Source organism: Mytilus galloprovincialis, chromosome 6 (assembly GCF_965363235.1).
Source record: "Mytilus galloprovincialis chromosome 6, xbMytGall1.hap1.1, whole genome shotgun sequence".
NCBI classification, from domain to species: domain Eukaryota; kingdom Metazoa; phylum Mollusca; class Bivalvia; order Mytilida; family Mytilidae; genus Mytilus; species Mytilus galloprovincialis.
The window spans coordinates 90769319-90785806 of NC_134843.1; the positions used below are offsets into that span (position 1 = coordinate 90769319).

Consider the following 16488-nt stretch of genomic DNA (forward strand, 5'->3'; position numbering starts at 1 on the left):
TTCTGTCTATTCGGATATGTTATGTCCATAGCCGCAGACCGAAACGAGGACAAATAAATGCTAAGCTGACCTTTATTGACCACTTTTTCTTACAGTATATGTGAATTTTGAAGACAAAACACTAAGGAGGTTTATATCTACAATATATCAACAAAATTCAAAAGCAACTGCCAATCGATAACAAATATGAGGTTATGCTTTATCGAACCATATACCAAGCGCTATAAACTATTATATATTATATTTTTTGTGGGATTTTGATAATATTTATATCAATAATATCTCGATCTAGAATGAAACCAGTGGTTATCAAGAATTTATTGTAATTTATATCCTTCAAAATATTGTTGAGTGTAAAATGCCATGGAAGCGCACTCGTTGTTTCAATTCATTACAGATTTCGCTAAAGTGTGAAAATGTTTATATAAAAAATGTCTTCATCAAGCTGGAAAACCAAGTTGAATTTTACCTTTATATGAAATGCTATTATACATGGTGACATTATCTTAACCTTGTTGAAAGAGCCTGAGCTTTTGGTGAATTCGAAAGAGTTTTTACAAAACCGGAAAGTTCAACTAACAAGCTCATGTGTTTTGGACACATAAAGTTTGAAAATAATCTAGTAATTTTCTAAAATTATCTAGTAATTTTCTAGTTAATTAATAAAAAAAAACTACGAATGTGTTCATTGTCAATTATTACTGATTTAGAATACAAAACACTCTGGACCAGTTTCGGTTGCAGACTAAATAACGATTTAACACAACTATTACGTCTTTAAATATATAAAGTATCTAGCATTAATATTGTGCCGTCGTTGATTTTCAAAAGCATATGAATTGGAGAATTTACTTTTTTTTTAAAATGATTGCAAATTAAAACATAACAGATCTATGATTGTAAAAGAGGGACGAAATATACTAGAGGGACAATCAAACTCATAAATCGAAAATAAACTGACAAAGCCTGGCTAAAAATGAAAGAAGACAAACAGAAAAACAATAGAACACATGACACAACATAGAAAACTTAAGAATAAGCAACACGAACTCCACCAAAAACTAGGGGTGATCTCAGGTGCTCCGTAAAGGTAAGAGTTTATATGCTAATGTGAGAACAACTTGTATAATCTTTATCTTTTTCTCTTTGATCCACGCGTTATCCTGCAAAATTGTTTAACCGTACCTTCGGTAACTATCTGTTTGGTACAGAAGCCACTGCTGATTGAAATTTCATATGGGTATATGTGAGAAGGTACCATTCTTATAGTATGAGAGTTTAAACAAAACAGAATTGAAATGTTTAATCATTCGAATTTGGTAATGGAAACGGGGAATTGAAATGTTAATGAGACAATAACCCGACCAAAGAGCAGAAAACAAGACAAGGCTACCAATGAGTCATTAAGTAAACGCAGTTAGAAAATCCCGTATCGGAAGAGTGCTTCAGCTGGACCGAAACACAATGTGTACTTGTTCATTGGAAATGGACGGCCTACTTAACTCCAAAACATATAAATGAACTAGATTAAAAAAACAACATACGACGCAAAAATGCAATGGTTTAATGCCCTTGTCGTAAGACTTAATACAAAAATCCTTGATCTTACTGATATTTATTTTTCATATACCCACAAATTCCTTAATTGCAATCTCTGTCGCAGAGTTTATATCAGTTCCTTACATGCTCTGCGCTGGATATTGCTTTAATTCATAGGAAGAAAAAAGTAGTTAAGATGAATTTCTTTTTTTTAAATAATAAAAATTGCAATCAAGTGATTACATAATAAGATTTTCTTCTTAGATCAAAAGTGTTCATGTTGACACAAAAGACCAAAATGGCGTTTTTGAGGAAAAGTTTTATATTGATGGAACAGTAGGTCGTGAAACCGTAGCTCAGCTGATTGCCGAGAACTTACGTGATGTAAATCTGACAGTTTCCCATGAGGATGACGTATACACAATTATAGGTGCCTCTTCAGATGTAGGTGGTATTGCCGTCAAGATTCCTGGCATTGCAGGGGTATGCATTTATCCAGATTTATACGTTTAAAAATAATAACAACAAAAGCAAATACTTATTAAATTGCTGTTTGTGTTTCATATATGATAAACTTACATCTTGTTTAAATGCTAAATTTTTCTTTAAATCTTAGGCTTTCTGTTCCTTCCAAAATGTGACACGAAAAGAGTTAATTCATCCATACTAACTTTTATCTTGAATATTGATTCCGGCTTCAACATTGTAGTATTCCAAAACCTCGACTTTGATTTTGTATGGGTAAATGGACTGCTCATTTTTTTTAAATTTAACTCTGTTTATTCTTACAGTTAGTATGTATTGGGTTCAAAAGTTAGTTGTTCCAACTAGTACAGTGAACCAATCGCATAACTGCATTTATTCAATTGCATTAGTTTAGAGTGAGTAAAAATCAATTATAAGAGACTTTTTTCAGATTGGTGAATATATGATATGGATTACATCTAGCATCAACAGAGTTGTCGGAACTATAAGTATTCAATCAAGGGCACGGACTATAAATGCAGATGTTATACAAACAGACGTAATGACTGAAATTTCAAACTTTAATTTCACATCAAACCTACCGTTCCCTTTATATGTATCTGTATTAAGAGGAGCTAACCCAGTCATAAGAGCCACGGTTATTGCTTACATTGAAAATCAGAATGGGCAATCATCGTCTTTGCTGTTGAAGGATAATGCTGTTGGTGAGTTTTCGAACTAAAAACCAGCATAAGAAATAACAAATATATTCAAATAAACTCATCATAAATTCGTTCACTGTATTTACACTTGTGTTGTTAAAAAGAAAATGTTGTATGATTGCCAATGAGACAACTCTCCACGAGGACCAAATGATACATAAAATAACAACTATAGGTCATCGTACGGACCGCAACAATGAGCAAAGCTCATACCGCATAGTCAGCTATAAAAGGCCTTGAAATTACAAATGTAAACACGAGAAAACTAACGGCCTTATTCATGTAAAGAAAAATTAACGAAAAACAAATATTCAACACATCAACAAATGACACTGAATTACAGGCTCCTGACTCGGAGAGGCCCATACAAGCAGAATATGGCGGATTAAACATGATAGTAGTATCCAAACCCTCCCCTAACATGGGACAGTGCTGTAACAGTACCACATAAGAAAGAACTACAAAAATCAGTTGAAATAGGCTTAAATCATCAGATGGATAGACATAGAAATACATCTCACAAAAACAGAGTGGACGTGGGAGGGTACTGTATATCTCAACAACAAAAAGACACTAATTACTGATAATGTGTCTTTTGATATAGTTAAGCCTTTTTTAGTTGATATTTTCTATGATGTGATGTTACACTATTGTTTCAGATAAGGATGAAGGTTGGTACCTAATAAAACGGTTAACTTCGCTGCATTTGCTTTCATCTGTCCTAAGTCACCAGTCTGATGTACAGTACTTGTCTTTTGTCGTTGTGGTTCATAAGTGTTTCCCGTTCCCAATTTGAGAAAAATAGTAACGAATCAAATCATTTAAGTAAACACAGATATGATGCTACTAATCATCTTATTAAACGAAGACATAACTATGAAATCGAGTTAATAGGCCATAGGCTCTTGGACAGGTACCAGGTCTTAGAGCTGACGTGGCATTTGATATAAAACTGTCATGCATTGATCATATTCTATAAAAAAAAAATCCTTGTCTTGATATCAGATTTAGGTTTTAATAGAATTTAGAATGAAAACGGAGTGTTTTATATTGCATTCTATATTGAAGGTTTGTTCATCCTATTATAGAATTTCTTACGATTTTTTTTTATAGGTGCAGATGTTGAAGCTGGAGATGGTATTTATTCTGGATACATTCTACCCAATCTTATCACAGCGAACGGTCGACATAGCATTAAAGTAATTATAGCAGGATATAATGCAGCTGTCGTAATATCTAAACCTGTATCGACGGCTCTCTCAGAGGCTTATGGAGAAGGTTTGATTTTGTTCTATGTTCCTTTGCAATTTTAAGTCCATTTCAAAATTGAATTTGTAATTGATATTAGACAATGTGTAAAAATAAACCATCATAAGTCAAAGTACGGACTTCAACACAGAGTCTTGGCTCACATCGAACAACAATCTATAAAAGGCCTAAAATGACTAGTGTGAAGCAATTCAAACGGGAAACCCAAAAATATAAAAATATTAAAAAAAAACAGAAACCAGAAACACTTACATGTAACAATATGAACAAACAACAATCACTGAAATAGTTTCTGGCTAAGGACTGGTGAAAACAAATGCACATGTTGAAACGTTTTAACAGGCGCAGACCTTCACCCTAATCTGAATTCTAATATGAAGTTCTCATTTCGCTTTGTGGTCAAAGCCGTCTTCTGATAAGCACAAAATATGTTTGACACAGGCGCAGAAACTTGTTTATAGTCTCGTTATTTTCCTTTTTTCTTGGTAAATTATATAAATTTCAATGCTCACATAAAAGTTAATTAAAAATAATTACTTAAAACTCCTACATTTTCCTTATTATCAGTTTTCAAACTAATTAAATATAAAAATTTAAAGGTACATACTTCATGAGGAGGAAAAAGAAACAGACAAATATTCCTACGATATTTTTGTACGCTTTGACCTATAAATCATATAAGAATTGAAATAATTCCGTCATGTCATGCTCTATGCTCATTTTAAAAAAGGTAGGCATTACATTTGACCATATCTTAAATTAATTATAGAAATATATCGACACATTTAATGCCTTCCCATGTTAAAATGAGCATAGAGCATGACATGAAGGATTTTTTTTCTTAAACAGAAGTATAACATATCAACATAAAAACACACTATAATGTATTAATTGAAACGGCTTGCCTCGATTAAAATGAATTACTAAACAAGTAAACATACACTAAATAAAAAAAAAATGATCTATGACATAGTATAAACATGCAATATGCAAAACAATGTCAATAAGAAAATTATAACCTGGAACAAAATGGCGTTCAATAAAAGAAGGTTCACAGGTAACTTTAAATAACATTATTGAAAGGATAATGGAAATATTAATTAGAAAATAAATTGTTTGTCCATTGTCCACGAACAGACATGAACATTTATCTGAAAATAAATACTCATTCAAGGTTTTACATATAAAAATAGCGAGACGATATATAACACAAAAAAGGAAACACTGAATAACAAAAATGCATTACAAATTGTGTCAACAACTCAAATTAACAAAGTAAAGTACGATTTTAGAGTATTCGCAGTTACTGAAAGCTAGTGACTAAAATTAAGACTAGAGACTAGGATTTTTTCTCAAACATAGTTGTGCAATATTTTTGGTAAACAGGAGTATTTTTGTCTTTCTTTAGTGGAACTACAAGAGGAGTCGATTGGTCAATTTATGCGAGTAAATTTGGCAAATGAAGTTGTTGTCTCCAACTATGTCCAATCTGACAGCGATGTTGATGTCATCCCACCATCGCCAATACTGACGTTACATCTCAGAAAAGTAGACACAGATAATAACACGTTCACATTAGGATGGACGGCAGTTGGGGATGATTTCGATACTGGGACAGGTATTTTTGATGAATCATTGCCCCTAAAACCATTTAATTCCCGTTTTTATTATTGTGATTAGATAATTTTTATACTGTTGTATAAATAAACTCATCATAGATACCAGGACTGAATTTTGTATATACGCCAGACGCGCGTTTCGTCTACAAAAGACTCATCAGTGACGCTCGAATCCAAAAAAGTTAAAAAGGCCAAATAAAGTACAAAGTTGAAGAGCATTGAGGACCAAATTCCTAAAAGTTTTACCAAATCCAGCTAAGGTAATCTATGCCTGAGGTAGAAAAGCCTTAGAGCTTTTAAGAGGCTAGCCAAATAAAACAAGAGACACACTCAAAACTCATAAACTGAAACAAACTGCTAACATCATGGCAAAAAATAGACGATGAAATGACTGCACTGATTCTCAAAACACTACAAAGAATATTGAAGACGACACAACTCGGTTGCATCAAGGGGAATTATGTAATAATACCAAATATTTTACTGCGTTCACAGTTTCTATCATATTACTAAGTATTCTAGTCAGCGTTGATCTAAGGGACTGAATTTTCGTCTTTCCCTTGACACCATTTGCGAGTATGGTTTTTGATAGTCCATTGGAAGGGGACGACAAATTACTGACCCTTGTTACGAGAGAGCCATATCTCTCGCACGTTAAAGACACCCTTGTAGATTTCGAAAAAGAGCAGGTTAATGTCGCTACAAGGCAGCACTCGCACCCGATAAGTGGAAATTGATTAATATAGTTTGCAAATAACTTGTTTCCCAATCCACTATAAATAAATATGTTTAAACTAAACTTATCTAAACTAAAACTTAATTAAGGGTTGATCTCATATCAACTTTCGACAAAATAGCACGTCATGAAGTGAGAATTACAGTCTGAAGTTTTTACAGGCTAGATACGTTTTTTATGGGATTTAGTAAATTCATCAACTTGAAAGCAGAATGAAGATAGTCACATTAAGGGTGCCGTGAATTCGATTTTTGTTATGTATTATACATCCTTCAAATTAAACATTCATATGTTAGCAATAAAATAAATCTGTAATGTATGCGTATTTTTAGTCATTAAATATATATACACGAGCGTGTGATCCTTTTAAACGTAACTATGGTCATCTTAAAGAAAATTCAGAAACTATCCAAATAGCCTTATTCCGGGATATTGGCATTCAACGGGAAAATGTGAAAACAGTGTATCCAAACGTAAATTTTTCAAAAAGATGGTGAAATATGTTGAAGTTAAAGCTGTTGCTAAAGTATAATGATTAAAAGAATTATGTGTTTATTGGCCGTTTTATGTCAATTATTAAATACAAGCATGTTTATAACATCACAATGTTATCAAAAAGGTAAAATATTAACCAAAAAGTAGACACTACTTCTCTTCTTATTCAACAATAAATACCAATATTTTAAAAGACGTTGTGAATTTTAAAATTTGAAACAAAAATAGCACTTAAAACAATGTATCATACCTACTTCTTTGTCATTTTAAACGCATTATTGGTTTGCTTTTCAGCAATAGCATATGATTTTCGAATTTCCGCAGACTACACGAAAATTACAACCTTTCCAGACCAACAAGAAGTTTTACATTCAGAGCAGATCCCAAATGAAGCTGGAAGTGAGGAGTCATTCTCTTTTAAACTGAACAAAGAAGGCACACACTCAACCTACTTTGTAATTGTAAGAGCTATTGATGATTTTAATAATACTGGAGATATTTCGAATGTTGTCACTGTTTCGGTTATAACTGATCCGTCATGGCTTAAAGAAAAACCGAGTATTTGGTCTTCTGGTTTTCGAAGTACATTCCTAATTGGTATATCGGCAGGCCTGGCCTTGATTTTGATTGTTGTATTGGTGTCCTGTGTAATTTATGTTAGGAAGAGAAGAGGCGGTGGAAGCTCTAAAGGACCAGTATAGCTATTGATAAACTCGTATGTTAAGTTCTCGTATGTCAGGTTGTTAGTCATCAGCATAAAATGATAAAAAATAACACATAGAAAAATAAAGAATATTCTGTTGAAACAGAAAAACGATAAATGCGATATTTTTTTCTTGTCTAAAATTTATTTCATTAGATTAGTTATTAATGAGTTGTTATATAACTCAAAATTGTTTGTTTAGTTTTTTTCTATTTTTATTAATATTATCAATATCATTATCCTTTCATTATTATAAGCATATGTGTAGCCGAACAACGACTACAAATTTATCAATAAATATAGAACAAAAATGCTTTCTTTTTCTCCTATGTGTTAATTTCCCGAATGAAACATTATTGAAATAAAACAAAATGTAGTTAGTAAACGCTGAGGTTGACAGATTAGACTTGAAGAATGTACATACTGGGTGATATAAAATAAAGCAAAACTTTTAAAATTGATACTATAAACCGGAAGAGTTAAAGATCAAAATAAGCTAAATATATAGATAGGTCCCGGAGCTCTTTTTCGAGATATTTGATTTTAACCGGATTTTTGTGACTTGGGGATCAATGGCGGACGGCCGGGCGGGTGGTAGCCAAATGATGTCCGTGCATGTACTCATGAACCGTTCAACCAAAGCTTTTAAGATTTTGATATGTTGTTACTGACAACTAAAAGGGTCAAGTTCAATAATGATGATTTTGACTTATACGGTTCTGGAGTTTTGGTTCTTGAAATATTGCAAAATTGCGTTTTTAGTCCTGTCCGTGCATTTACTCATGAACTGTTCAACCAGAGATTTTTAAATTTTAATATGTATTTACTGATGTCAAAATGGAGGGCAAGTTCAATAATGACGATTTTGACTTATACCGTTCAGGAGTTATGGTTCTTGAATGATTGAAAATGGTGTTTCCAGTTGTTTCCGTGTATTTACTAACGAACCGTTCAACCAAAGCTTTTAAAATTCAAATATGTTGTTACTGTTGACAAAATGGAGGTCAAAAAGTATGATATAAATATCATGAAATTCAGAGTTGAATATATCAAGCTAGTAATTTTCACTGCATTCCAATATGTCTGCAATCTAAATCAACCAGAAAGAATAAAGACTTATAGTGAGGCCTTTGGTCTAAAGATTGACCAATCAAAAGGTTAGAATTTTCCCTCCAACATGATATTACAGAAAAGAGGTTCATTAAAGGGAAATGAGAATGATACTAGAACAATAGTGCTAGAAATAGAAACAATGAGTAATCAAACTATCAAACACTGCAATAAAATTAATGATCAACAATATAATATTTGATATATCAATCAAATATGACCCTGTCACACAAGAAGTTGTTTCAAAGACTCCAATCATTGCTTGAATACGATTATAATGCAACCCTTCGCTTATGAACGACAATGAAAATGGGAACCAGAATCAAAGAAGACGTTACCACATGTTGTCTGTCAAACACATCTATCGTTTGTCCCATTCGCAATTTGTTCGTAGTGATAGTTTTATAAAATATTTTTTGGCAAAGGGAAATCGAGAGACGAAATTTTGTTTCGAGAACATTAAAAAATACAAGGGACATCAATACACAAATAAACGAAAAAAGAGCGACACGACCTTTCAGAAAGGAAAAAAACAGGGAAAGGGGGTGTTAAGTTGGTACCGTTTGGGTAAACAATAACAGTATCTTGAAAATTCCGATGGACAACAAATGAATATAACTGATTGCACATTGTTATCTCTTCGTCTGTTCATATTAATTATAAGTTTTAAGTAATATTGAGTGCGGTGCGCTCGATACGGTTCAACGAGAACCGGTCTTCATATGCCAAACTTTTTTTTTCTCTCTCATTCATCTAGTAATATTCAAACTTGAGAAAGAAACCATGGACTACATTTTGAAATATAACATACATAAAACTTGCCATTATTAGCTGCTATAACTATATCCTCTTTGTAATCCACATAGAAATCAAATATATCTGAGTAGATTCTGAATAAACATTTTATTTAAATCTAAAGTTTGAAACAACCGTTCAATTACAATACAATCACTTATAACGACATCCCTTTCTTCGTTTTTTTACATAAAGCATATACTTTCATCACTCTATCCATTTTGAAGCACAAAACGTATGTAAAGGTATTCACGGAAAATATTTTGTAGTGACCTTGCGCACACAAAAATCATGATACTCATAATACCCTGTGTCGTATTCATCATGTAGCAATACATGTGGTTGATCTTAAGCTGTACTTTCTTTTTGTCTATTGTTTAAGTTGAACAACTGTTTACAGGGGCCAACATGTAGATATACTTTAACGTTAAACAATTTATTCACAAAACAATTTTCACACTTGATGAAAATAAATCTTTGCTTGCAACATTTCTTTATTTAATTTTCGACGTGTTCATCAATGTTTTAAGTAAGATATTAGCCTCTAACAGTCAATTATGTTGTCAGCTTATATCCATTACGGTAAATGCAAATCCGAAAGGTCCGTATAAAATGGCAATATCATAAGCTCATACACATCGAACGAATGAAGAACAACTGTCATATTCCTTACTTCATACCAGTATTTTCTTAGAAAAAAGAGGTGGATTTAACCTGGTTTTTACAGCAAGCTAATCCTTAAATGTGTATTGCAGCCAAAATCCATTAATGTGAAGGAACCGAAACAGTTGATCAGCTATATGGCAACTATTGACATAAAAATGATAGCAACTTCCATCTAAGGTCATGTTCGCCTATCATATTCAAGAAGGCTTTATATCATATTTCATCTACCATATATTATATTAAAAATGTGGGGTAAAGATTATAAGATAACCTATTAGTATAAATGTTTAAGGAAATCTGGTCTCTAAACCATTCATCTATCTTCTGGTAATTTTAACGATCAATTCAATGTTTTATTGTATGAGTCAACAATTGTCTATGTCGGTGAAGTTGCTTTTTGTTTGACGTGAAATTAGGTTATCTGCATAGAAAAGAAATGGATTCTACCACTTACTTTAATAAATCAATAAATTATACTATCATTAGCTGCATTCAAACATATTATGATTCGGTAAACCATTCGCCACATTTTGCATTTCATACAGAATACAAATTTAAATCACATTGCATTAAAACTATTTTATAAAAAGATCATGTAAAGCTACGATTTTAACTGAAAGTGATCAAGTGACAATTGTGAAAACTTTTTTTAGCATAACCATTTTGTAGATTACCAAAAAGACAGAGACTTAACGGCTCAGTATACGAAATATAAATATTTGGTAAAACCTCAAGTATACTAGCCAACATTGAAAGATCTAATTACAAGTAATGCAAAACAAATAACATTCAACCCAGAGATTTAAAATGCTTTACAATGCTTTACTTAAAGTAAGAGACGTAAAATTGTCACAGTTTTGCACAAATTTAATAAGATGTGAACACATCCATCAGCTTCATGACATTGCAAAAAATAAGTCAAAAATTGTCTTACTTGCAAATGACATTGAAAGGGGAATACTTATTTTGCTCCAAATCCCCATTGCCACCTGCCCATGGTGATCAGGGGACAGAGGGCAATAGGAGGGATAATTTGGTTATTATTTATATCATTAGATGGTGAACAATTTATGAGTATTCTGACTTGTCCAGGCATAGATGACCTAAGTCGTATTCAATGAGAATAATTTCGTGCAGAGGTAATTGAATAATTAAGGAAAATAAAACACAAAGGTAATGTATTACTTACAGAAGATATTAAAGCTGAATGTAATCATCCTAATTAAGGTAAATGTAATGGTAAAATCAACTTCATTAGATTTTTTTTATAATGAGCGTCATTTTCAAAGATAAAGAGAAATGCTCTAAAATGTTATAGAATCCAGAATATGAAGCTTTCTATCCAGACCTTCATATGGGATTGGTGAACATTATATTAGTAAGATTAACGATGCCAAATATTTGGAACCAGACTCGTTTTCGACAATAGATGCTTGGGGACACAATATTTGAAAACTTATTAAAAATGAAAAGCATGTATACCCAAAAAAAGACCAAAACTTTAAGCCAAAGCCGGTCAAGGAATCAAAGCTTTGCACGAGGAAGATATATTGGTTGCTGGGACATATTTTCAAGAGCGAACATTGAAGTAAAAAAAACTAGGGATTGACAACTAAACAATGTATACAAGCTTTCAATTTCGTCCGCCTTCCTATCAATCGCTGGAATACAATTTGATATCATGGCTATCTATAAATGTATACTTCGACAGCTTTTAACATGGATTGTTTATTGTCATTAGTGCTTATGTCTGTATATGTATAATGACAAGCCCTTTTTTAACGGCATTGTTAAGTCAAATTTGTGTGTCCTACTGTAAAGGGATTTGATGCATCATAATGTTTGTTTTTAGGAAGCAATCACTATTTCTACAAAGCAACTGGTATTGTCTGTCACGTAAGTGATATTGGAGTATCGGGACTGGTATTTAAATATAACGTCGTATAAAATTGAGAATGGAAAAGGGGAATGTGTGAAAGAAACAACAACCCGACCATAGAATGGACAACAGCAGAAGGTCACCAACAGGTCTTCAATGCAGCGAGTAATTCCCGCACCCGGAAGCGTCCTTCAGCTGGCACCTAAATTAGAAATGGAAAATTACTAAATACTAAACTTGTTCAAAAGGTATCTACACGTCTCAATCTTCAAAATCGGTTATCTAAAAATACTACCATCGCTAACATTTTTAACAATAAAACTCGTGGTTACCCTTCTATCGATAAGTGTCATGCCAAAAAATGACTTACATGTCCCCGTTTTTCCACCAACAATACGGTAAGGTCCACGTTTAATGGGCGCACATTTTCTTTAAATTTTGAAACTGATATAACTTGAAAAACAAACAGTATTATTTATTTACTCACATGAAACAAGGCGGGGTGTGGTATTCAGTACGTAGGAGAAACTGGGCGATATTCATCTAAACGCACTCAAGAACATCTGTATTGTTTTAAAAGACCCAATAAATTCAAAAGTATCATTTACCAACACCTTAAGAAGCACAACCATCCTTTTAAATATTTAGCAGTTCAACCTTTAGAAGTAGTAAATAAGCAGCCTGGTGAATCGCATTCAAAGTTTGTACGATCACGGAAAATAATTGAATTAAATTGGATTAAAAAATTACAGACAGTTTACCCTCTCGGTCTAAATGATAATATCATGGGAATTGGTAATATTTCTAGAACCAATTCCGTTAACATTTTGGATATAGTTTCTAAAACTGTTCGTAAAAAACGTTCTAACGGTCGTAGAACAAATCGCAATCAAAGAAAATTTCGGGCCAATCATACCAATATTTCGGACCTAATTTCTATTTCAAAAAACAACGGCAGACATTATCTGTTAACAAAACTCTGTTCGTTACCGGTTAATAAGTTAAATAAAATTTTGGAGGATTGCAACACAATTTCATATAGCAGTCCTAAGTATGAAATTGTTCAAATTATTATGGCATATTGTTATTCTAAATTATTTCCCAAAATTGATCGCCCTGAAGATCATAAAAAACATTTTATTAAAATTAAGTATGTCAATAAAGGCTTTGATTTTGTAAATATTGCCGGTATATTTAACGACCATTCTGTTAAAGAACAAATTCCTGGATATTTTGACAATACTGAGCTTCCTCTTATTTGTTATATTTACAAGAAATCTACCCGGAAATTTGTGTTTAATTATAGTCAATTGTGTAAAGATATTAATATCAGTGAAAATACACATACTTCATGTAATTGCAGTAATTCCGAATATATTTATGGACCCATTTCCCATGTTATCACAGGAGATCTTAACATCGTTCAAGACAGAGAGTTAAAATCATTCCTCAGTAAAGGACCTAAATATCGTCCCCCGTCAATTATTAATTGGAATGAGTGTCGTAATATCATCCACGACTCACTCCATACTTACTGTATGAAATGGATAAAACGGAAAAAAGCTGACAAAAAATCTTTGGACTCTTTTTTTAATTCAGTAATGAAGATAGTTGATATACGTATTCAACATTTTAAAGAACATTTTACTATAAACAATAACCACAATAAACCTATTTCTCGTATCAAACATAAACTAAAAAAACTAGCCAAGGAATTTGTTTTTGTTCCGGCCGATAAAACTGCTAATAATATTATTATTGTTTGACGTAAATTTTACATTGAGGTTCTGAAAAAGGAAATCACCAATTCACCAACATTCCAACTGACTCCATTTTCAGAAAACGAAATCTGTAACAAACATAAACTTTTAGCCACCGCTTTACAAGCAGAGCCAAATACAATGAAAGTCCAAACTATGTATTTGCTTCCGAAGCTACATAAAACTCCTTACAAATATAGATTTATTTCGTCTTCAAGTCATTGTTCAACTACTAAATTGTCTATTCTTCTTACCAGCACACTTGGAACAATTAAAAACCTGATAATAAATTGTTCAAATAAGGCCTTCGAAAATAGTAGAATAAATTACTTTTGGAGTGTCAAGAACTCGTTGGAAGTACTTGATAAATTGCATGCTTATATTGGTGATTTTGAATCTGTTCAAAGTTTTGATTTTTCTACTCTGTATACCACATTGCCTCACATTCTCATTAAGAAAAAATTCACACACCTAATTAAATGGGCATTCAAAAAATCAGAATGTGAATATATATGTTCAAACTCTTTAAGGTCGTTTTTTAGTAGCAATAAACAAAAAAAATATGTTAATTGGACATGCTTTGATACTATATATGCCCTTGAATTTTTACTAGATAACATTTTTGTTCGCTTTGGGGATTCCGTATATCGTCAGATTATCGGAATTCCAATGGGGACTAACTGTGCACCACTTATTGCGGACCTGTTTTTGTATTGTTATGAGTTACAATTTATGACAAAAATAAGCAAAGACCCATCGAAACAACATCTGATAATTAAATTTAATAATACTTTTAGATATTTGGATGATATTTTGGCTCTCAATAATGACGACTTCAGAATGTATATTAATGAAATTTATCCTGTTGAACTTACTTTAAATAAAGCTAATACTAACAATGACCACTGCCCTTTTCTCGATCTTGATATCTATATAACTAATGGAAAGCTGAATACTAAAATTTATGATAAAAGGGATGATTTTTCATTTCCTATCGTTAATTATCCGTTTTTAGATGGTGACGTTCCCTTGTCACCATCTTACGGTGTTTATATATCTCAACTTGTACGATTCGCTCGTGTATGTAACAATGTTTTAGATTTTAACGAGAGAAATTTATGTATTACTGAAAAATTATTACACCAGGGTTTTCGATATCACAAACTAGTCAAAACATTTACTAGATTTTATCATCGGTATAAAGACATCATTCGTAAATATAGCTCAACATGCAGACTTCTAATACGTTGAGGTATTTCACATCCAATTTTTTATGGAAATATTCTTTATAAAGCACAAAGGTGTCAGTATTCACCTCAGAAACTTACAAAACCTTTGAATAGACTTATTAAGAAGGGATATAATTACGATACTGTTGTCAAGTCATTAAAGATTGCATATTTTGGCGTTAATATTGAGTCACTGATAAGGTCTTTGCATCGGAACTAAACACATTTATTCTAAAAACAGTTGTTGGCATGACACGGGTTATGTTCTTCTCATATATGTTATGATGGTATGATACTAAACCCCTAACGGGAAGGATTGTGCCTGATGAAATCATAATCTTTCAGTCAGTTTAATTGAAGTCTGGAGCTGGCATGTCAGTTAACTGCTAGTAGTCCGTTGTTATTTATGTATTATTGTCATTTTGTTTATTTTCTTTGGTTACATCTTCTGACATCAGACTCGGACTTCTCTTGAACTGAATTTTAATGTGCGTATTGTTATGCGTGTACTTTTCTACATTGGTTAGAGGTATAGGGGGAGGGTTGAGATCTCACAAACATGTTTAACCCCGCCGCATTTTTGCGCCTGTCCCAAGTCAGGAGCCTCTGGCCTTTGTTAGTCTTGTATTATTTTAATTTTAGTTTCTTGTGTACATTTGGAAATTAGTATGGCGTTCATTATCACTGGACTAGTATATATTTGTTTAGGGGCCAGCTGAAGGACGCCTCCGGGTGCGGGAATTTCTCGCTACATTGAAGACCTCTTGGTGACCTTCTGCTGTTGTTTTTTATTTGGTCGGGTTGTTGTCTCTTTGACACATTCCCCATTTCCATTTTCAATTTTATACTAGTTCAGTGAAAATGAACGCCATAGTGAACTCCAAATTATACACAAGAAACTAATAAAGGCCAGAGGGTCCTGACTTGGGACAGGCGCAAAAATTGCGGCATATATGAATTCATCAATTGTTTTGTACCGTAGGTGACGTTTTACTACACATCACAAACTTCTATTTTCTTCCTATGTTGGCGTTATAAACCTTTCCTCGATAACTGAAGCATTTTTATTTTTATTGTTCTTTAAGTGTTGTATATCTTCAACTACAATATATATTGGGTTATATTATATATTTCTAATTTAATGTGAAAAGTAGTCTTTTGTAAATTGGCATAAGCGTGTCCGTCTGCCAGTAACGTTTGGTTGTGATTTAGACGGAGAGAATGAACACATGAGCAATTCATTATTATCAAGATGCTAGTACATAGGAATAAGAAAAAAACTTGTGCAAAGTCTCATAGACAAAATGATCTTTCGGCTTGGAGATGAATTATTTAGAATACGAAAGTTTGATAAAAATTTAACGTAAGAAAGCGTTTATTGAAATTGTAGTATATGATAAAATTAATTGGACCAAAAATCGTTCAAGTAAGGTAGTATTTTTAAGACGTTTTGGTATCAATTTAGTATAATATATAAGAATAGTAAAAATATCTTCATTAT

The 16488-nt window shown here is 32.4% G+C and overlaps 1 protein-coding gene across 2 annotated transcripts in view; it reads left to right on the forward strand.

Moving 5' to 3' along the window:
• The window catches only part of LOC143080675 (calcium-activated chloride channel regulator 4-like), a 50370-nt gene extending 42699 nt beyond the window's left edge, over window positions 1–7671 (forward strand). For both annotated transcript variants that reach the window (XM_076256650.1, XM_076256651.1), the window contains 5 exons: window positions 1804–2022; window positions 2456–2729; window positions 3840–4004; window positions 5404–5613; window positions 7140–7671. In XM_076256650.1, coding sequence (XP_076112765.1) covers window positions 1804–2022; window positions 2456–2729; window positions 3840–4004; window positions 5404–5613; window positions 7140–7546 — 1275 coding nt within the window. In that variant the 3' untranslated portion in view covers window positions 7547–7671. The remainder of the gene's footprint in view (window positions 1–1803; window positions 2023–2455; window positions 2730–3839; window positions 4005–5403; window positions 5614–7139) is intronic.
• Window positions 7672–16488: the final 8817 nt, after the last annotated feature.